Source organism: Echinops telfairi, unplaced genomic scaffold, assembly GCF_000313985.2.
Source record: "Echinops telfairi isolate 266 unplaced genomic scaffold, ASM31398v2 ScPeMD7_7421;HRSCAF=8459, whole genome shotgun sequence".
Lineage (NCBI taxonomy): Eukaryota > Metazoa > Chordata > Mammalia > Afrosoricida > Tenrecidae > Echinops > Echinops telfairi.
In genome coordinates this window covers 17,456,891-17,477,459 of record NW_022111321.1, presented here as the reverse complement: position 1 = coordinate 17,477,459, position 20,569 = coordinate 17,456,891, and the positions used below count along the sequence as shown (strand labels likewise).

General features: G+C 40.9%; 1 protein-coding gene and 1 pseudogene across 1 annotated transcript in view; one reads left to right on the top strand and one right to left on the bottom strand.

Moving 5' to 3' along the window:
- Window positions 1-20,569, bottom strand: part of ATM (ATM serine/threonine kinase) — a 106,409-nt gene that overhangs the window by 23,657 nt on the left and 62,183 nt on the right. The window contains exons 33-42 of the mRNA XM_045297739.1: window positions 14,101-14,188; window positions 12,951-13,039; window positions 12,557-12,659; window positions 11,811-11,959; window positions 10,101-10,205; window positions 9,177-9,296; window positions 4,400-4,634; window positions 3,621-3,788; window positions 2,484-2,594; window positions 655-872 (exon numbers count right to left, since the gene is read on the bottom strand). Coding sequence (XP_045153674.1) covers window positions 655-872; window positions 2,484-2,594; window positions 3,621-3,788; window positions 4,400-4,634; window positions 9,177-9,296; window positions 10,101-10,205; window positions 11,811-11,959; window positions 12,557-12,659; window positions 12,951-13,039; window positions 14,101-14,188 — 1,386 coding nt within the window. The remainder of the gene's footprint in view (window positions 1-654; window positions 873-2,483; window positions 2,595-3,620; window positions 3,789-4,399; window positions 4,635-9,176; window positions 9,297-10,100; window positions 10,206-11,810; window positions 11,960-12,556; window positions 12,660-12,950; window positions 13,040-14,100; window positions 14,189-20,569) is intronic.
- Window positions 6,719-7,179, top strand: LOC101648883 (annotated as a pseudogene).

Here is a 20,569-nt window from a genome sequence, read left to right as displayed (position 1 = left end):
TCGTAAGAATGATGAAATCAACATATGTACTAAAGTGCTGGACACAGATGACGTATGTACAGACTGTGATAAGCTGTATGAGCCCCTAATAAAATGATTAATTAAAAAAAATTTCCCTAAAGATTTGTAAGTAAGTACCAGTAAATGCACGCTTATCCTACATATCGGGTAATCTGCCTGCGATGGAAAAGCAAATTCTAAGGATCATAATGGCACATTTAATTTTGTTTTCCTAAATTGTCTAATTCACAGCCATCCTAGGCAATGAAGTCAAAGTGGGCTCTATTTTGGTTATCTTCACCTCTTATTACAGTAAACAGAGTCCACGGGACGGTTTACATAAGGAGATTTAATTACATCAGGAGTTAATTTTTTCGTATTTAATTTTGCCATGCTTTTGAACCTGATACCAAATAATAAACAAACCCCCCCCCAAATACCCAAAGCTACTTAAAGATTCTATAATAAATTGAGAACCAGAATATAGATTCTTTAGAAAAGAGAGCATGTCAGTGTCTCACTAATTAAGTTTTGATTAAGCATTGTGCAGCCAAGGTAATATGTGCTTACAAGTTCTAGTGCTCTAAATTATGAGTCACAACTTCCACATAACTGGTGAGCATCAGAATTTGCCCCTCCTAGACATGCAGGTACCTGTTGGTCTGAATTTTATGTTCCCTGAGGAGGCCCACTTCCTCTTTAGCCTTCCTCAGAAGAGCTTGTTTGTTTTCAAATTCGGATGACTTCATATAGTTTTCAATTCTCTGGTACTGAGTATCTGAGAACCGTGCTAACGAGAGAAACGCCTTTGTTTTTCCATTTCTCAGCTCATCACTGCTTCCTCCATCGTAATTTCCAACAACTTCCACTGCCTTCAAGAAAACACAACCCATTTTTATTTTTACAAACACAAAACAGAGTCACTCAGATCAAAGTCATTCTCACTGAAGTTTTAGAATCTATGTGTATACAGATATGGATAACCTGGAATATATATGAAGTACAGTATTTTGTCAATTTTTCCGAATGACTTTGTGACAAAATACCAAATGAGTTAGTAACTATAAAAACCAAACTCACAGCAACCCTGTAGGGCCTGGCAGAACCAACTGCCCATGAGTTTCCAAGACTAACTCTCAACAGAGCAGAAAGCCCCATCTTTCTCCCACTGATAGTTGTGAAGGTCGGTGCAACACGCAAAAGGAACTTGAAATTATTTTTCTTTAATCATGCTGATCCTGTTGTTGTCGAGAATATACACAGTAAAACACCAACCAATTCAACAGTCATCACATGTGCAATTCAGTGACACTGCTTTTATTCCTGACCTGGTGCGACCCGACCATCTCTCTCCTTTGCTGAGTGGTTCCTTCCGGCTGGTGTTAGGTGCTACCAAGTTGGTTCCAACTCAGAACCAAACACCGCCCAGTCCTGGCCCGGCCTCCAAACTGTTATGTTTGAACCCACTGTTGATGAACCTTCTTCCAATTCTGATGGCATCTTCGACACACAATCCAGCTTCTCTGATGGTTTGCTCAGCATACAGATGAAATAGGGATGATGAAAAGATACAACCCTGACGCACACCTTTCCTGGTGATAAACTATGCAGTGTCCCCGTGTTCTGTTTGCACAACTGCTTCTTGGTCTATGTACACGTTCTGAATGAGCACAAGTCGTTTAGAATGCTCATTCCTTGAAATGCTATCCATAGTTTGGTAAGATCCACACAGACAAATGCCTTTACATAGTCAACAAAATGGAAAGAAACATGTTTCTGGTATTTTCTGCTTTCTCTGGTATTCTCTGATGTCAGCAATGATCCCTCTTTCACGTCTTCTTCTGAAACCCACTTGAATTTCTGGCAGCTACCCATCAATCATCTTCAGCAAAATTTTACTTGCATGTGACAGTAATGGCATTGTTCCCTCCTAATTAACATAAACTCATTCCCCTAAGGTACCAACTAATGTTTTGAGATGCTCTTGTCAATTTGCTCTGATATTAACAGTTCTTATAAGAGCATAATGCCCAGGCGAATCTTCTTTCCTAAATGAACTAACCCATTGCTCCGTGTGAAGAAGACTTCCGGGGGTATTGTTGGTTTAAGTTTAGATATTTGGTATAAAGCTAAATATTATCTCAGGGCAAAGGCTCTTTGAAATCTAAAGGCATTGGCAAACAAACAAAAAATAAATGAATATAATATAAAAATTTTAACCCCCCCCCAACATGTTTTATAATTTTTAAAAATAAAAAATAAAACCATATATATAATAATAATAAAATCAGATTGTGCTTTTCTTGTGGCAATTTCCAAAATTAGTTAAGCTAAATGGATACAAGGGAGAAAAAGGAAAGTAGAAATGGTTGAAGTACTAAGGCCCAAGCCCTACTTATTTACACAAGTGTTTAGGGTACAAATGAATGCTGTTGCTGTTGTTAGCTGCTGCTGTGCTGGGCGTGAACAAAACAAAGTCTTACCTTTTCCAGATAGGTCTGCATGATGACTGAGGGGCTTTCTAAGCAAGTTTCTGCTAACCAGTTGCCACAAACCCTCAAGCATTCCGTGTACAGCAGTTTGAGGGTGGGTTCCTTCAGTATAAGAAAAGCAGAAATTCAAAATATAATTCATTCATTATCAGAGGTTTACAAAAGGTCCTCCAAGGACAAAAGGCTAAAACGTTTTTCCCTCATCAGCTTTCACCAGACACCTTTAAAATTTTTCCTAGAATGCATGTAATTATCTCATACTGCTGCTTTTATTATTACAGCTATTGAGCACTTATATATGTCAGCCCCTTTCTCATGACTTCATGTATATTTACTTAGCTAATCCTGAACAGAACCCTCTGAACAGACTTCCAATATGATCCTCAGACTAGAAAACTTAGGTGGCAGAGAGGATAGGTACGTGTAGCTAGCTTGACTCCAGGTTCCAAACTGTGAAGCAATAATTATTACATGTTAGCTCCCAGTACTTTGGTATAATAAGTAATCTTTAATAAAGAAGATTGTCATGAACGTTCCCAACATCCAGAAGTAGACTCAGTTGATAGTCCCTAAACAGTGTAAGTCACAGAAACCCCACTACCATGGTCAAACCTTTGAACCCGCGATTGCTTTTGAAAGTGCCTCTACTGTATCCATTGAATACTGGTAACAGAATTACAGTAGCTGTACAAGTTAGCAGCAATTGATGGGTAATGTTAGAGAAACGACTGAATGTACGATTTTCAAAGATTTGACTAAGTTGTCCCAACTTCCTTCTTTTTTTAAATTTCTGTCCTCTCATGTTTTACTCTTCAGTTTTCTGATCTGCACTGTCAAATTTACAGTGGCTGTTTCGTATTTGTTTCCCACATACCCTCTTTGAAAGTGAAAAGTAGTCAACAATGGACCACATGATCAAATCTATCAGTATACAATGGATGAGAATTACTGCGAGTAGGAAAATGGACACTTTCTAAACTCCTTTTACAAGCATTAATTTTTACGACTCCTTTTACAACTTCTTGTTCAATGATCAGTGATTTTCAGCCTTTAATATGATATAGCATAGAGATATTATCCACAGCAGCGCAACATTAATTTATTCAATAACAATTAAACAAAAATAACCTCTGTACAACTGTCACCCAATTTCTTGATCATTTGCTTGAGAATACTCAGAGCAAGACTCTGTTCCTTCTTCGCCCAGAATACTTGCGCTTCCTCCAACTGCCACTCAGAGACTCCACAACTTGTTGAATTATACTGCTTAATTTGAAATATAGCCCTTTCAGGGAGCTGGAATAAAAATGAAACGTGGGAATCAACACTATAACTAGTAGCACCAGTGATATTAACGACAACAGCACAGCACCGTCAGGTAAACACTGAAATGCCAACCACAAGGTTTGCAGGTCAAACCTACAAGCAAGGTCGTCTGTACCCAGAGAATTTTAACCTCAGAATGTCTACGTAGGCTTGGGGTTGCTACGAGTCAGAATAAGTTTGTCGGCAATAGGTTTCTGGTTATTTAGGTTACGAACTTACTATTTTTCAAGAACTATGCTGAGTATTTCTCTGCCTGCTTTCTATCCCCACCCCACAAACCAGTCTGTCTACACGCACACATACACACACACACACACACATACACTCACTGGCTGGTTATCCATATACTGAGTTACATATCTTCTCATTTTGTAATCATGAAATTGATTTAAAGAAAATAAATGCCTTGCCCAAGACTTAAACCCATTTATCTAACTCCAAAACGAGAATTCGTAGACAATTATGCCATACAACAGCTTAATAATGATCTCTGTCTCTCAATATTTCTAAAGCACGCTTTCTTGTTTTCTGAGTAAAAAGAGGGAAGTCCCGCAATAAGACACAGTCTTGAATCCTAGTACCTGGGTATTCTGGAATGTTCGGGCCAGTGTGGACAGCTGTACAAGGTGCTTGGTGAGGATGTCTTTAAAACACTGCCTCTGGGCGCTCTCCATTGCCTTTTCCGTCAGGAGCTCCAAAACGACTGTGCGCAGAGCCATGATGGGCTCCTGGAAGCGAAAATCACTGTCCTTCAGGAGCTGCGAGTGCTTCTGCCACTTACCGTACACTTCCGAGAGCTGCCGCTCGGCGAGTGACCTGAAAGCCAAAGCACATGCTCACGTCAGCAGGAAAAATGAAAATACAGAACGCTATCGTGTGGGCTCTGAAACTTTATAATACAAATGAGTTTGGTTTTTAAAAATCACTTTATTGGGGGCTCATACAACTCTTACCGCAGTGCATACATACATTAATTGTATAAAGCACATTTGTACATTCATTACCCTCATCATTCTCAAAACATTTGCTCTTCACGTAAGCCCCTAGCATCAACTCCTCATTTTCCCCTACCCTCCCTGCTCCCCCTTCCCTCATGAACCCTTGATAATTTATAAATTATTAGTTTGTCATATCTTACACTGTCCGACGTCTCCCTTCACCCACTTTTCTGTTGTTCGTCCCCCAGGGAGGAGGTTATATATAGATCCCTATAATTGGTTCCCCTTTTCCACCCCACCCTCCCGGTATCGCCACTCTCACAACTGGTCCTGAAGGGATCATCTGTCCTGGATTCCCTGTGTTTCCAGTTCCTATCTGTACCAGTGTACATCCTCTGGTCTAGCCGGATTTGTAAGGTAGGGGGTCATGATAGTGGGCAGGGAGGAAGCATTTAGGAACTAGAGGAAAGTGTATGTTTCATTGGTGCTATATTGCACCCTGACTGGCTTGTCTCCTCCCGGCGACCCTTCCATAAGGGGATGTCCAGATGCCTATACATGGGCTTTCGGTCTGCATTCCGCACTCCCTCTCATTCACAATAAGATTTTTTGTTCTTTGATGCCTGATACCTGACATTTCGGGATCACACAGGCTGGTGTGCTTCCTCCATGTGGGCTTTGTTGCTTCCAAGCTAGATGGCCACTTGTTTACCTTACAAATAAGGTTTTAAAGTAACAAAATGGAAATGTCTAAGTAATCCTAAATTCGGACCAAATCTTAGAAACTACAAAGTGCTGTACGGTCAGATCTCTGAGATCAGTAAAAGGCCATGGATAAGGGATATTTTTCAAGATTTCCTAAAAAATACTGCTTGACCTTCGAAAAAGCATCCCTTCTAAACAGGTGAGGTGAGACTATGCTCACTTATAAAGTGAATAAAAAATGTCTATATTGTATGATAGATGAATTTTAAATCAATAAAGCTATTAAGACCGATTATAAGGAACTATATGTGACCACCTCCCTGGGGGACGGACAACCGAAAAGTGGGTGAAGGGAGACGTTGGACAGGGCAAGGTATGACAAAATAACAATTTATAATTCATCAAGGGCTCATGAGGGAGGGGATAAATGAGGACCTAATGCGGGGGCTTAAGTGGAGAGGAAATGTTTTGAGAATGATGAGGGCAATGAATGTACAAATGCGCTTTACACAATTGATGTCTGTATGGATTGTGATAAAGAGTTGTATGAGTCCCTAATAAAAAGATTTTTTAAAAAACTATTAAGAAAAAAAAAAGTGGCTATCCCTTTAGTCCTCCTTTATTAAGAGGATGAGTTGGCAAGGGAATACACTCATTAACTCTCTACTGTGCCCCGCAGGTGCAGAGGAAGACTATGAATAATTGCAGTGCAAAGAAATCTTCCTCTCGGGAAGGAAAAGCTGATGACTGGTAGAGGGTTCATTTTACCACCGTATTTACTAATGAAAGAGAAAATGTACACACACAGTTTCATGTGAACAGCATGCCTTCCAAAGATTCAAACTAACCATTTACATTACATTAGTAATACAATCCAGCCTTTCCATGCATGTGGAAGCAGACAGGAGACATAAGATAAGGAGGAGGTGGCTCTAGGGAAACCAAAGTACTCTTCATTGCTCAAAGGAGAAGGCAACAGGAACGCAGATTCATAGGAAGGCAAACTGTGATTCCTCCAGCAGGCGTCCTCCTCCTTTTAGTTTTGGGAAGCCTTTACACCCTCCGAACTATTGGATTGCCTAAAGAGCTACGCTGGTTAATTTATCTTACTAGACATTCAAACAGAACCATCTAAAATGTACCAATTCATTTAAATAACAGTAAGCCTCCTATGTAAATAAAAAATAACACCTTCAATGAAAAAACAACTGGTCTCGGGCGGCGCCGAATGGAGTAGCAAACAGTCGGTCAAGCAACATGCCCAAGTTTTATTGTGACTGCTGCGATACATACCTCACCCATGACTCTCCATCTGTGAGAAAGACACAGTGCAGTGGTAGGAAACACAAAGAGAATGTGAAAGACTACTATCAGAAATGGATGGAAGAGCATGCTCAGAGCCTGATTGACAAAACAACGGCTGCATTTCAACAAGGAAAGATACCTCCGACTCCATTCTCTGCTCCTCCCCAGCAGGGGCGATGATCCCACCTCCCCCCACTCTCTCGGGTCCTCCTAGCCCTGGTATGATGCCGGCACCCCACATGGGGGGACCACCCATGATGCCAATGATGGGCCCTCCTCCTCCTGGAATGATGCCAGTGGGATCCGCTCCTGGAATGAGGCCACCCATGGGGGCCATATGCCAATGATGCGGGCCCCCAGCCCGTCCTATGATGGTGCCCACTCGGCCAGGAATGACTTGACCAGACAGATAAAGGCAGAGCACAGCCTCTTTGTATCGCTTTCCTCTTCCTCGTACCCCTTCACCCGGAGATCTGGTGCTGCGACTCTGGATGTTTCCAACAGCACAACATGGAAGACCTGCTGCCCCTTTCTCTCAAAAAGAGAATCGTTTTTTGGAGTGGAGTAGTGGACAAAAAGCAGAACAAAACGATTTTTGTTTGTGACACGTGAAAATAAAATTAACTTTTAGTTAAACAAAACAACAAAAAAACAACTGGTCTCTCCAAATGAAAATCAATAAAAAGAATGGCAACACGTTATATGAAGGAATTTTTTTAAGTTTATGGAAAAATTCCATTATCTTTTTCATTCCATTTTTCCCAGGATCTGATTCAAGCCTACTACATTTACAAATCTCAGAATAGAAAGTAGCTGGATTCCCATGTATCTAGGATTCAGTCTGTGATAAGATGCTGTTTCACTGAAATGTACTAAGACAGTCCAGCTTCACACGGCTAAGTATTTGGAACAGGAAGGCCATGTTAACGGCTTTCTCATATAATTATGGGTCTCCTTCTCTGACTCCTCACTGAATCTGATGAAAGTTAAAAATTAAATTAAATTAAATTACATGTTGGTGTAATTTATACAGAAGCTTCCGCAGACCTCCTGAACAGATCTTAGGGAGCCCTAGAAGTCCCAAGAGAACTTTGGGATCCATGGCCTAAAACATAAGGACTGGTTCAGCAGTTCATCAAACCTTCCCTTGTTTCCCCATCCGAGAAAGAGTGGGCATGAGTCTTTAGGGATTTCTTGAGGTCTTCTAAACTCTTTCTCAGTTTAAAAAAATATGCGATTCAAAGGAAAGACCTGGATTTCTGGCAGTCAGAGCTGCCAATGCGATCATCACTGAAAGTAGAAAGTACTTTGGCTCTTTCTTCTCCGGCCCTATCAGTTCATCAGTGGCTTTTCTTCTCCTACACAATTTTGAGAAAAACAAAAACATTTTTTTACATCCAAATGTCTTTCTCTTCCTTTCCTTCAAAGAATATTCCAAAATGGATTTTTGCATATCCGTATTGTGTCCTGAGTAATTTTCTTTATATACTTGAGTATAAGCCAACCCAAATATCAGCCAAGGCACCAAATTTTACCACAAAAACTGCATTAAAATGTGCTGAAAAACTCGGCTTATACACAAGTATATACGGTATGCCCCTTTCCTCTTATAATAATGACTCAAAATAGCAGGAAAGACAGATCCTCTAGGGAGTCTCAAAATAAGTCTTTTATTTTAAAAATGAATAAGAAGCAAAGTGACTTTCTCAAGGTACCTAAGTAAGAACTTGGACCTGTAGCAACCTAACTGGTCTCACTCATTTTCCTGTATCACTGGATCACTTTCATCTCACCATTTTAACAAGCCCTCTCGCCTTAATACCTCCCTCAAACTGCCATTTACTGAGAAAAGCTACAGCAAATATTTACGTAACTACCAGTCACCAGGAAAAGACACTAAGGAATAAAAGAAACAAGATAACGAATGGTCCACATGACCTACATGCAATGCATAAAACAGAGTAGGGGACAATGTGCAGTGCCAAAAAAAAAAAAAGATTTACCATCTTGGGCTGAAGCAAGGGAAAACACACACTTAGGCTGATTTTTAGAACCAATTTTTTACAATGAATGTTTCAAAAAAGAAGTTTTAATAAGAACACACACAGACCACTAGGTTAATCAGTTTTTATTCTCATCGAGGAAGTGAACAGTTGGTTTCTACACAGGTTTTGTGTTTTAAAGCATTGCAACAGAAAGTAGCCCTGTAGCTCAACAGGTTAAGTGCTGAGCTGCTAACTGCAAGATTAGCAGTTCAAGCTCACTTACAGCTTCAGAAACCTCAGGGAGCAGTTCTACTCTGTCCATAAGGGTGACTATGAATCTGAATCAACTAATTTTTTTTGGCTTGTGTGTTTTAACAGAAAAGCTGCACATTGTTAGGATTAGTTAGGTTGGATGGATCACGTACCTTGAGAAAAGCTCTCCAATGTTCTCCAGCTCACCGATGGCCTGCAATCTGCTTAGAGTTGGGTAGAGTGAATATACAGACTCAAGGCTGCCCTTACACAATTCTTCCACTTCTTTCACTCTAGTGGCAGAAAAGAAAAGACGATGAAAACAAAGATGGGGCTTGTAGGGAGATACACGTTCAAATTTTCTGTTAAAGATGACTCATTATAGAGGGTTTGCGGTTGATCCAGAAACAATGAACATTCCAAAATAACACTGTAACCCAGTGGACACAAATCAGGCCTTAGAATCACACAAAACTAGGTCTACATCACAGTTTCACCATTCACTGGCTGTGTGACTTGCAGTGAGCGCATTACTGGATTTCTACGGGTCTATGGTTTCTCACTTTCAGAGTTCTTGGGAAGATATAAAAATACATATGGAAAGGACCTAACAGTGGCTGGCCACAGTGAGCACTTAAATGGTAGCAAACATTGTTCTGAAATAAAACAGTGGACTTATTAAGTCACTAACTACTGACAAACCCAAAGCAACATGAAGTCACTAGCGGTAAAATATCCTGACACATTATCTCATCTCCTCTAGGGGTTGACTATTCACTGCTATTTTATACATTACGCTGACAACGTGAAGAGAAGTCAATGTCATCAATGATTCAACATAGGAGACAAATGAAAAGATTCAGGAAACTGGCCCAGGAAAAGAATGGAGGACTTTCTTCAGAGGTCAAAGGGAAACTGACCTGGTGACCCAAAGGAAGTATTTCTGAGGGGAGGGCAGGGAAACGTGCTGGCTAGACAGCTCCTGCTCATTCTTTAACCAATGCAAACGCATTACACTGGAATTAGCCATCAAGTTTTAAGAAAAGAAAACAAGACATTAGGCACTAAAACAAAATGCACCTTGGTTTTAACAATACCTGGCATGTTTCAGACTTTCATAAAAGGTGGAAAACTCTCTGTCTCTTAGAGACTGCAGAGCGCTGTACAAGGATTCGTGGTAGCTGGTTCCTTCAATTCCTTTGCTGTGAGATAATTAAAAAAGATAAAAAAGGTATTGAAAAACAGAGATCCTAACATATGCATGTGCAAATAGTTTACCAAGAGGCAAAATTAAGTATTTTTTTATAAGACTGCCCCCATCACTAGAAACGTTGGGTAACAAATTCAGAGATATTCTGTGGGTCGTGGGTCCCTTCCAGAAAAGAAGGAAATTTCCTAGATATTTTGATTGCTCCTAAATATGGCATATTCTTATTGATTCAATGACCACCTACTATGTACCAGGAACTAAGAAACAGGTTCTAGATCAGTGGTTTTCAACCTTCCTAATGCCGCGACTCTTTAATACAGTTCCTCATGTTATGGTGACCGCCCAACCATAAAATTATTTTCGTTGCTACTTCATAACTGGAATTTTGCTACTGTTATGAATCCGGCGACTCCTGTGAAAGGGTCGTTCGACTCCCAAAGGGGTTGTGACCCACAGGTTAAGAACCGCTGTTCTAGATTATGGGGAACTATAAGTAGACAAACAGATCCGGTCCCAGGGTTCTCACTCACTATGTTTATGTTCTGGTTGGGAAAGAGGCAACACATTTTTCAGAAGATGACAATGGACATGCAGAGAAGGAAAACGGGGTAACCAAACAGAACAAATGGGAGGCTATCATACAGACGGTGAGCAGAAACAGCCTCTCTGAGAAGGTGGCACTACTAAACTTTAGCTTCACTGACAAAGAGTCATCCACAAGGGAACTGGGAAAGAAAGCAGGAGAAACACCCAAGGCCTTTAGTCAGGAACAACAGCTTGCTCTAATGGAAAACAACAACACAGACAAGGATGGCTGAAAGATAGCATTCAGAGGGAAGAAGGGCATGTAGGGGCTTACACAGGGGTAAGCAGGAACCAGCTCACATAGCAAAATGTTTTAAAAATATGTGCGCATATCTCACAACGATCTTACTGAAATCTGAAAGGCAGAGGTCTTACTGAAATCTAATAATTTTGATTAATGGGAATATTTTTTCATTAAAGGTAATTAATATATAATTAAACATGATTTAACTTTTTGTTTATACCATCAAAATACTTCATAAATATGAGATCATCTGTTAAGACTAGATCTTAGGCTTTCCATTCAGAAAATGTGGTGATCTTACAGATGACCTTTCTGTGCTACTGAGTAGCAGTTACTGTCTGTATATATACACAAATAAGTTATTTCATAAAGATAAGCGGTCCGTTGTGTACTATCAGCCAATAAGCGTTCAGACTAACGAAATGTTTGCAGCAGGCAGCCAGAAAAAGAATGCCGCTATTTTCCTTTGGAGTCCCGAGTCCAACAAGCAGAAAAGCTCGGGCAGGTTTCTACTTCCAAAAATATCTTAAGTGGGGGGTGGAGTTTCCCTACTGGAGGCAGAATATGAATTCACACTGAGGTGTATTAACTATTCAGTGCTACTTTATTAAATTAAGCCGTTAGGCCTACCTGTAGCTTGCAGCATCTGTAACAGATAAAAACACAATTCCTGTGACAATTACAAAGCAAGATAAAAGGCGTGTTTTTTACAACTAGGGAAGGTAGGAATTTGTCTGTTGATAAAACAAATGTCAGATTTCCTCTTACTTGACCGAACTGCAGTGGTCCCACTGCATGTTCCTCCACGCAGCTTGGTAATGCAGTTCCTGAAGCTCAGCACACGACTCTTTATTTTCATGATCTAATCCTCTTAAGTAGGTGGAGAGAATGTGGCAGAGTCCCAGATTCTGCAGGGCCTGCGCAGAAGGATTTTTATGAAGAGAAAACTAGAGAAATAAACACTGGCAATCCAACATAAAAAGTAACTGGGAAAAAAATCAAGTTTAGAATTTTGTTCAAGATCCCAAAATATTGTCTAGTATGTTTCCCCCAACATGTATACAAGGGTGCTTCATGGAAGTATTGAACTGACAGATGACAGGATTTTAAGAAACCTTTTGAAGCCCTCTTGTAAATAGAACGCAAACGTGTTAATGTGTTATATTTGACAGAGTAATGATTATGGCGTATGCTATTAGCTAGTGACAGAATTGACAGCTCCTGGGACTGACAATATTATAAATTATGAGAAACTGAATTCTATTTTCCAGGCAAAGTCCTCAGCACCTTGGCACCTGGTGCCCACACTGTCATGAAAGGAATGTCACCTACTGTTAGCTAACAAGACTGTGATCAGCACTTACACTTTATCTCTCCTGCCAAGGCTCTCGGCAACCTTTCTGTGTGCCCTGCCGAGCCAATGCCTGAAAAGCAACCACATCTCTGGCGTGCATCCCTGTGTAAACAGTCTCAGATTCCCACTAAGGATGGATTTACAAAAGCAGAGAAGGTACCTGAATAATTCCGGCCTGGCGAGTGGATGAGCTAATTGCTGTCTCAAGGTCATATGTTATCAGAGCTTTACCCCACATTGCCTCATGTTCATATGTTCGTATTCTAGAAGAAAAGATTTTTCAAATGCCTTTGAGTTCTACAGGCATTAATTCCTTCGTATACAGAATCATCTATACCAGTGGTTCTCAACCTTCCTAATGCCGTGACCCCTTAATACAGTTCCTCATGTTGTGGTGACCCCCCAACCATAAATTTATTTTTGTTGCTACTTCATAACTGTAACTGTTATGAATTGGGTGACCCCTGTGAAAGGATCGTTCAACCCCAAAGGGGCCGTAACCCATAGGTTGAGAACCACTGATCTATACCAGTATCTAGAAAAATGCAAATTACCGAGTGAGTGGTTGTAACACTTTTCCTCCACCACAACCATACAGGCTATCTGGCTCTCCTATGCTTCTGTAGATCTCTAGGAGAAGATCCTGAGCCGTGGAAACAAAGGGGGAGGGGGGAATAACACTTTAGCAAACTTGAAATCATATTACTCCAACATGTAACTCCCAAGTCAAAAGGTGATGCTTTAAAAGTGCAAGACATGTAGAAAACTTTCAAGTATGTTCACTTGGGAAGCCATCGAGAATCTTCAGCAGAGGAGTGATAGGAACAGAAGTAGACTGATTGTCAAGGATCACTCTGCCTCATACCTCGTCTCAAACGGGGAGTTAGTTGAAGTCACGGTGAGACCCAACTGGAGGCATAAGAGGAAAGGACTTATGTGTCTATGGGGAGGGGAATGTTTTTAATGGGACTCGTTTGAAAATGTTTACAATCATGAGAAGAATAAGTTGCGAGGGAGGATGGCATAATAACAAATGTAATGTTTCTGAGATAGAGTAGAAATAAAACAAAGCACAGGAAGAACTAACATTACATCCATGGAAAAATCACTGCTCTGCTTTTAACAAGAGGGAAGACAGATTGGGAGGAGCAGGGCGATGTCTGTCTGATAGTAGGGCATGTATGAGATCTGATTTATGGTTACTATGTTCCCCAAGAAGTAGGAGGTGAGCTGGAAACAAAGGCGGAGAAGCTAAAATTATTATTGTAGAAGAATATGATAACCAAAGGACCAAGTAAAAACGCCAGTGTTGGGGGTCAACTTGGTATCAGGCATGATGAAATTTCTAGCAGAAGCAACTTTCCCTGAAATGTGCCTGAAAATAAATACACATAATTATGAATCTTAAGTACTAGTTAAAGAACATGACCAAGGTGATATGGCAAGAAAGACACAGTATCATCTCCGGAAGAGGAACTCCAGGTTAGAAAGGGGGCATTGGCTTGGTTGCAGACCAAGTGCAAAGTCAGAGTCAGAATTAAAACTCTGGGTTGTGCAGCTATTCCAAGGCCTGCCTGCAAACCCTGCATGCATTTAAACATAAGACGCTGTGCCCAATATGTGATTTCAGTTTTAAAATCAAAGGATGTCTACATGATATTATATAACACTATTATCTTAAATAACAGGGACTCAGATAGTTACCTGTAAACTTATTCCAGTTTCTTCTTTACTCTTTTCACTCAAACTAGAAATAGTTGTACTTTGGCTTCCTTCTTCCAATGTAGGGCTCCTGTTTGTCATGAGAGTAACTCTTTTAATGAGAACATGCTACTTGATGTTTGTGAACATATACATACACTACAGACTTTGAAGTAAAAACACTAATGAAGGTCATAGAATAAACTATCTATATTTTTAAAACAGTATTATTGAGAATTAAGATGGGAATTCATGACTGTTAGTTATTGGAGCAATAATTATATTTTAATAATAACCTCCTATACAGGGGCAGGCCATATGCCAAACTATGCTTATCTATAGTGACAGGAGGGCAGTTTTAAAATACAGCAGTTTGTCCCCTCTCCCCATTCGGTCCCACGTATTCTGTCAGTGGTTTCATCTGAAGTTCAAGCTCATTAATAATCATAGACATGTAAATTAAGACCACTGTGAGATACCACTTAACACCCAATAGAGTAGGAAACATTAAGTCTGAATATTAAGAATTAAGGAAGTGAGAGAATAGGATCCACTGACTTCAAGATTATAAAATTAGTAAATGACAGAGTCAGGCTTATAACTCAGTTTGTATATTCCAAAGTCTCAGCTTTACACCAGGCTTACAAAAATGTATTCACTCCCCAAATAACACCAATTCTAAAAGCACGTGATAGCTGTGTATTGCCGGTAAAACAATAATCCATTGTACGAAATACACAGTATCATAAATAATGCTGTTTTTGTGTACTGTTAAGTGGGTTACAATGAACAGGGTAATTGATGACAGGGTAGACCCACCCCATAGGGTTTCTTTCCCAGAGTCTATGGTCTCTCTGGGAACGGAGAGCCACATCTTTCCTCCCGGCCTCTGCTCGCTTTGCACCACCAGCCGTACAGGCTCTTTTCATAACAATCCTCCCCCAAATCCATGGCCACTGAGTGGAAGAGTGCTTGTAGCAACCCTATACAGAATTTCCCAAACTGCTCATCTTTGGAGCAGGCAGCCTCATCGTTTTCCTGCATGGCTGGCTGGTTTGAACTGCTAATCACAGTACCATGAAGACCTCCAATATTTACCTGTAAGCTTACTCCAGTTTCATTACTTTTTCCACTCAAAACTCGAAAGAGCTCTATTTTGGCTCCCTTCGTAACGTGTAAGGAGCCCTGGTGGTGCGGTTTGTTAGTTAATGGACTGCTAACCACAGGCCAGCGATTCATCTTCTTCAGCCACTCCACAAAAGAAATCTGAGGTTTACCTCAGCACAGCGGTTCTCAACCTGTGGGTCGCGACCCCTTTGGGGGTCGAAGGACCCTTTCACAGGGGTCACCCGATTCATAATAGTAGCAAAATTACAGTAATGAAGTAGCAATGAAAATAATTTGATGGCTGAGGGGTCAGCACACGAGGAACTGTATTCAAGGGTTGCAGCATGAGGAAGGTTGAGAACCGATGGCCCAGAAGAACCCCGTGTACGGTGCCTATGAGTTGGAATCAGCTTGATGGCAGCGGGCTGCTTACAATGAAAGGCCTCCCACTGATCTATTTCCTTACACTCAGGCCAACAATTCATAAAGTTCACGGTCCACATCCTAGTTTGGTGAGCAGCGTCTGAGACCCCAAAAGCTTGCAGGTGGCCACCTAAGAAGCACCTAGTCATGTTTGTGCCAAGGAGCACAGGAGAATGACGAAAACTGAGGCCTCAAGGAAGCCTGTGTCCCAAGGAGCAGTGGCCCATGCAAATCACGGCCTCCTGAGCCTGCGACCCTGAAGAACGAGAGGGTGCCTGCGACCATGACCCTCCACGCTGACCAGGACCACAAGGGCGCTCCTGGTTGGCATGGGTAAGATACAGAACAAAATTCAAAATGAGCCAGTCAGTCCAGACATGAAGGAAATGTGGCGAGAGCTGACACATTACAGGGATTGCCACCAATGTCAAGGAGCAAGTAATGTACAAAACCTTGACTGGGAAACTAATTTGATATGTAATTATTGTGTACTGTTAAGTGGGTTACAATGAACAGGGTAATTGTTGACAATATGTAATTTACCTTCAGCTAAATTATGACCACATACACATTTTGGCCATTATTGGTAGTTTTGCTCAATTATAAGTGTCCATTTCTTTATGTACCTTTTTTTTAACCCTTGAACTCTATTTAGTGACATCATGTAATTTGGTCAAGCTCTGCTTACTATGTATGTGTACAGGCACGTAGATATACCGGTGTATACTTAAATATGTACAGACAGACATGTCTACATGTAATTTACCTTCAGCTACAGTGCGCGCGCGCACACACACACACCCCTTATGATTACAAAACCCATCATCAAGAATCCAACGAGAACCTAGAGACTGGGAAAGAATCTTAAGAAACAGCATTTTAAATAAATGCCTTATCTCCAATTTTTATGGAGCACATCAACAATTGAAACCAAAATGACAAACAATTTACTTACAAAATGGGCACAGGACATGAACAGAGCCTTCACCAAAAAAACAAAACAAAAAAATTCCAAGTAGTCCACAAACACATGGAAAGATGTTCCTGATCATTAGCCATTGCTGTTGTTGTTGGGTGCTAAAGAGGCAGCTCACACTTGTGGCGCTCCAATGTGCAACAGAAGGACATCTGTCCTGGGCCTGTGTCACCCTCACAACTACGTCTGAGCCCACTGTTGCAGGCACAATCCCTCTTAAGAATCTTCCTCTTTTTGGGTGACCCCTCTAGTTTTTCAAGCACGATGTGATTTTCCAAGAAGGGCTCTCCTGATGGGCTGAAAATACTTAAACCAAATCTCAGCATCCTGACTTCTAAGTAGCATCCTGGTTCTATTTCCTCCAAGACAGATTTATCATTAAACCAAATCAAATGAAACCCATGCTATCGAGTTGATTCTAATTCATAGCAGCCCCTATAGGGACCAAGTAGAACTGCTTCGCAGAGTTTTTGAGGCTGTAATTCTTTACAGAAGCGGTGGTGGAGTGAAATCTCTATTGCTCTTCTACACAAGTCACTAACTCCCATCAAATGATTGGTTGGGACTTTGAAAACATGGCACGTGTAACACTAATAGAGGGGACTAATCAGTTTTTGTTACCATACACCCTGGGTACAAGGATGAGCCAGCTTTGAAGCAGAGCAGAGAGAGCAGGGGCCATGGAAAGAATACATTGCAGATCTATCTGAAGTGGCAGAGGCTGGAACCAGAGGCCCCAGAGACTGTGGCCTGGAGACATGGAATGAAGCAGGAGGGGCAGGGCTGAGATCCTGGACTGTGAGACAGAGAAAGGAAGGCTTCCTGGCCCACAGAGGCAGAAGCCAAGGGACCACCTGGCTGAAAGGTTGAAGACCAGACTTGGCGATGGCTGCGGAGAGATGCTGCTGGGTAACAACAACTGCACTCTCACTATTTACTGATCCCGGCTTGTGATGACCTGTCAGCTTCCCTACTACACACCCACAACTCTGAGGACTGCTAATGAGTTCTGTGTGGCTGCGGCAAAGCTAGCATAGAAGCAGAGTGTCATGGGGAGAACGGTTGGTGTCCGAGTAGGTAAAGGCTAGAGCCTGAAGGCATGTCTGACACCTGTCTCACGGCCATAGGGAAGCCAGAGAGGTCAGATATGGCCCCCTGTGCCATTTAACGCAGAAGCAGATTGCCTGGTCTTTCTCCTGCAGCGTGGCTGGTGGGTTTGAACTGACGACTTTCAGTGAACAGCCCAACACGAAACCCACTATGTGGTCAGAGAGAAGCAAATCAAAACTACAAGATACCATTGAACCCTGGAGAAAACGGCATCCAATTAAAAACAAAATCGAACAAAAAGCCAGAACAACGAGTGAAAACGTGAACAGATTGGAACCTTTATCCATTCCTGGTGAGGATGTAAAATGGTACAACCACTGGGGGAAGTGACAGGACACTTCCTCAAAAGAGCCAAAATAGAACACCTTCAGTGCAGCAACCCGCGACCTCACTCCAAGAGTTTTCCCTTCAGAACTAAGAGCAGTGACACAAACAAGCACAAACAAGCTCATTCCAACTTTATTCACAATGAAATGAAATCCGCCACAGTGTCCATCGGCAGATGAATGAAGTGACCAAAATGTGGTGAGGGCATTCCCGGGAACCCTGTGCAAGCAGCAAGAACAAGACGAGTCTGTGAAACACAGCCAACCACGGACAGGCGTGTCCGCACTATTCTAAGTGAAGTAGGTCAAGCACCTAGGGACAAAGGCATCATCATCCCTGTTTTGTAAAAAGTCAATAACAGACATATAAAGAGATGAATGTTCAATAGTGGTTACTCATGGGAGGAGGAAAGGAGGGAAAAGCAAGCTCAAGGTCATAAATATTCATTTACGGTTCTGGGAAAGTTGTGCCACATGTGGTTCTAGTAAGCAGAGCTTGACCAAATTACATGATGTCACTAAATAGAGTTCAAGGGTTAAAAAAAAGGTACATAAAGAAATGGACACTTATAATTGAGCAAAACTACCAATAATGGCCAAAATGTGTATGTGGTCATATATGTATGTGTACAGGCACATAGATATACAGGTGTATACTTAAATATGTACAGACAGACATGTCTACATGCAAAGTGTAAAGATAGAAATGTTTGTGCAGGCACATACACAGACACTTCTCAGATAGAACCAAATAACCTTGTGAGATTCGTTTTCCACATTTCCATGCAGTTCACTGGCATTATACAGTTCACAAAGTTCATGTCCTGCATACTAGTGAAATGAGTAGTGTTTGGGGTTTTTTATAACTTCTTTGCACCCATCTGAGATACAACTACTTGTTTCTACTTATCAGAAGCAAAAGACTAAGATAACCAAAGCACAAAGAAGGAACAAGGTTAATAGCATACACAAATTATGATCTCACTACTGAGACCAGGAGAACTACGTGGTGCCCAGCTACCACCATTAATCAATCTGATTGGGGCCACAATAGAATATCTTGGTTTAGAATGGTAGAAAAATGCAGAACAAAACTGACGAACAAAACTCATATTCATAAAAAAAATGACTAGCTTCACCAGATCACGGAACCAAAGGAGTCTGTAAGATTATTGTTCTGAGATGTCCTTCACATATTTAATCAAAATGTCCCTGAAATCACAATTTTACAGAAAAGCAGAGTAACACACAAAATAAAGATTATCCCTTAGCTTGGTGCTCTATTGAAAAGACAAAAAACCTGTATTGAGTCCAAAAGGTCAACATGTATTCCAAAGCAGAGGTGAGAGGTAAGAGGGCAGGGAATCTAGAGTATTGAAATGGAACAAGCAGAATGCAGTACAATAAGAAGGCTGACACACAATGTGAAAAACAACCAATGTCACTGATCAACCTGTGTGGAAATCGTCAAAGGAGACTTTAACTTGTGTAAACTTTCACCTAAAGCACAATAAAATAAAAAGAAATACATGGAGTGTGGGGAAGGCAGAGTTTAATGTCTCAGACTATAGAACACAGGTTGTTGTTACTTCTTTTTACCACAGTGCAGCTGGTGGGCTCCAACCACGGACTTGTGGTTCGCAGCTGGGTGCTGAATCAATGTGCCACAAGTGCTACCGAGTCAATGCTGGCTTATAGCGACCCTACAGGACAGGATACAACTGCCCCTGTGAGTTTCCAAGACTGTAACTGTTTACAGAAGTAGAAAGCCGGGAGAGCTGGGGATTCGAACTGCAGACCTTGCAGATAGCAGCCCAACACATAACCACTACCCCTCGAGCTCTTCTAACAAATACTCAGTCAGCTATTTCAAATGTGAGTAGGGCAGTTGGGATAATAAAATAGGTTTTTTTGAACTCTTAAAGCTGCCTGGCTATTTTCATCTATGAACCAGACCTATAGTTAATAGATTCTTAGGAAAATTCTAACTCCCCTAACTCTGGGAAGAAAATAAAATTCAAGTAGCAATGAAGGTTGGAAAGAAGTCCTGGTGGCACGGTGGTTAAGTTCTTGACTCCTAATCAAAGGTCAGGGGTTCAAGCCCACCAAGCCCTCCATGGGAGAAAGCTGTAGTCTACGTATGGAATGATTACAGCCTTAGAAACCATACAGTGTGAGTTAGAATTGATCAACTGCAAAGAGTAAAAACACAATTATGAGATATCATAATTATGATATCAAAATTATGAGACTTCAATGAGTGATATTAACTCATTACTTTATAGTCAGTAAGTAAATCAGATCTTGAACAAAATCAGGAGTTTGTGCTATATCTAATTGGCTGAAATCAGGGAATCACTCAACCATTTGAAAAATATTCATTGATTACTTACATTAAGTTCTTAATACTAGCTGCTTTGGAGAACACAGAGGAAAAAATATGATCTCTGGCTACAAATAACTTGCTTTTTAATTCTTACAATTTACTGTAAAATTCTTATAATTCATAAACAATAGCTATCTTAATTAT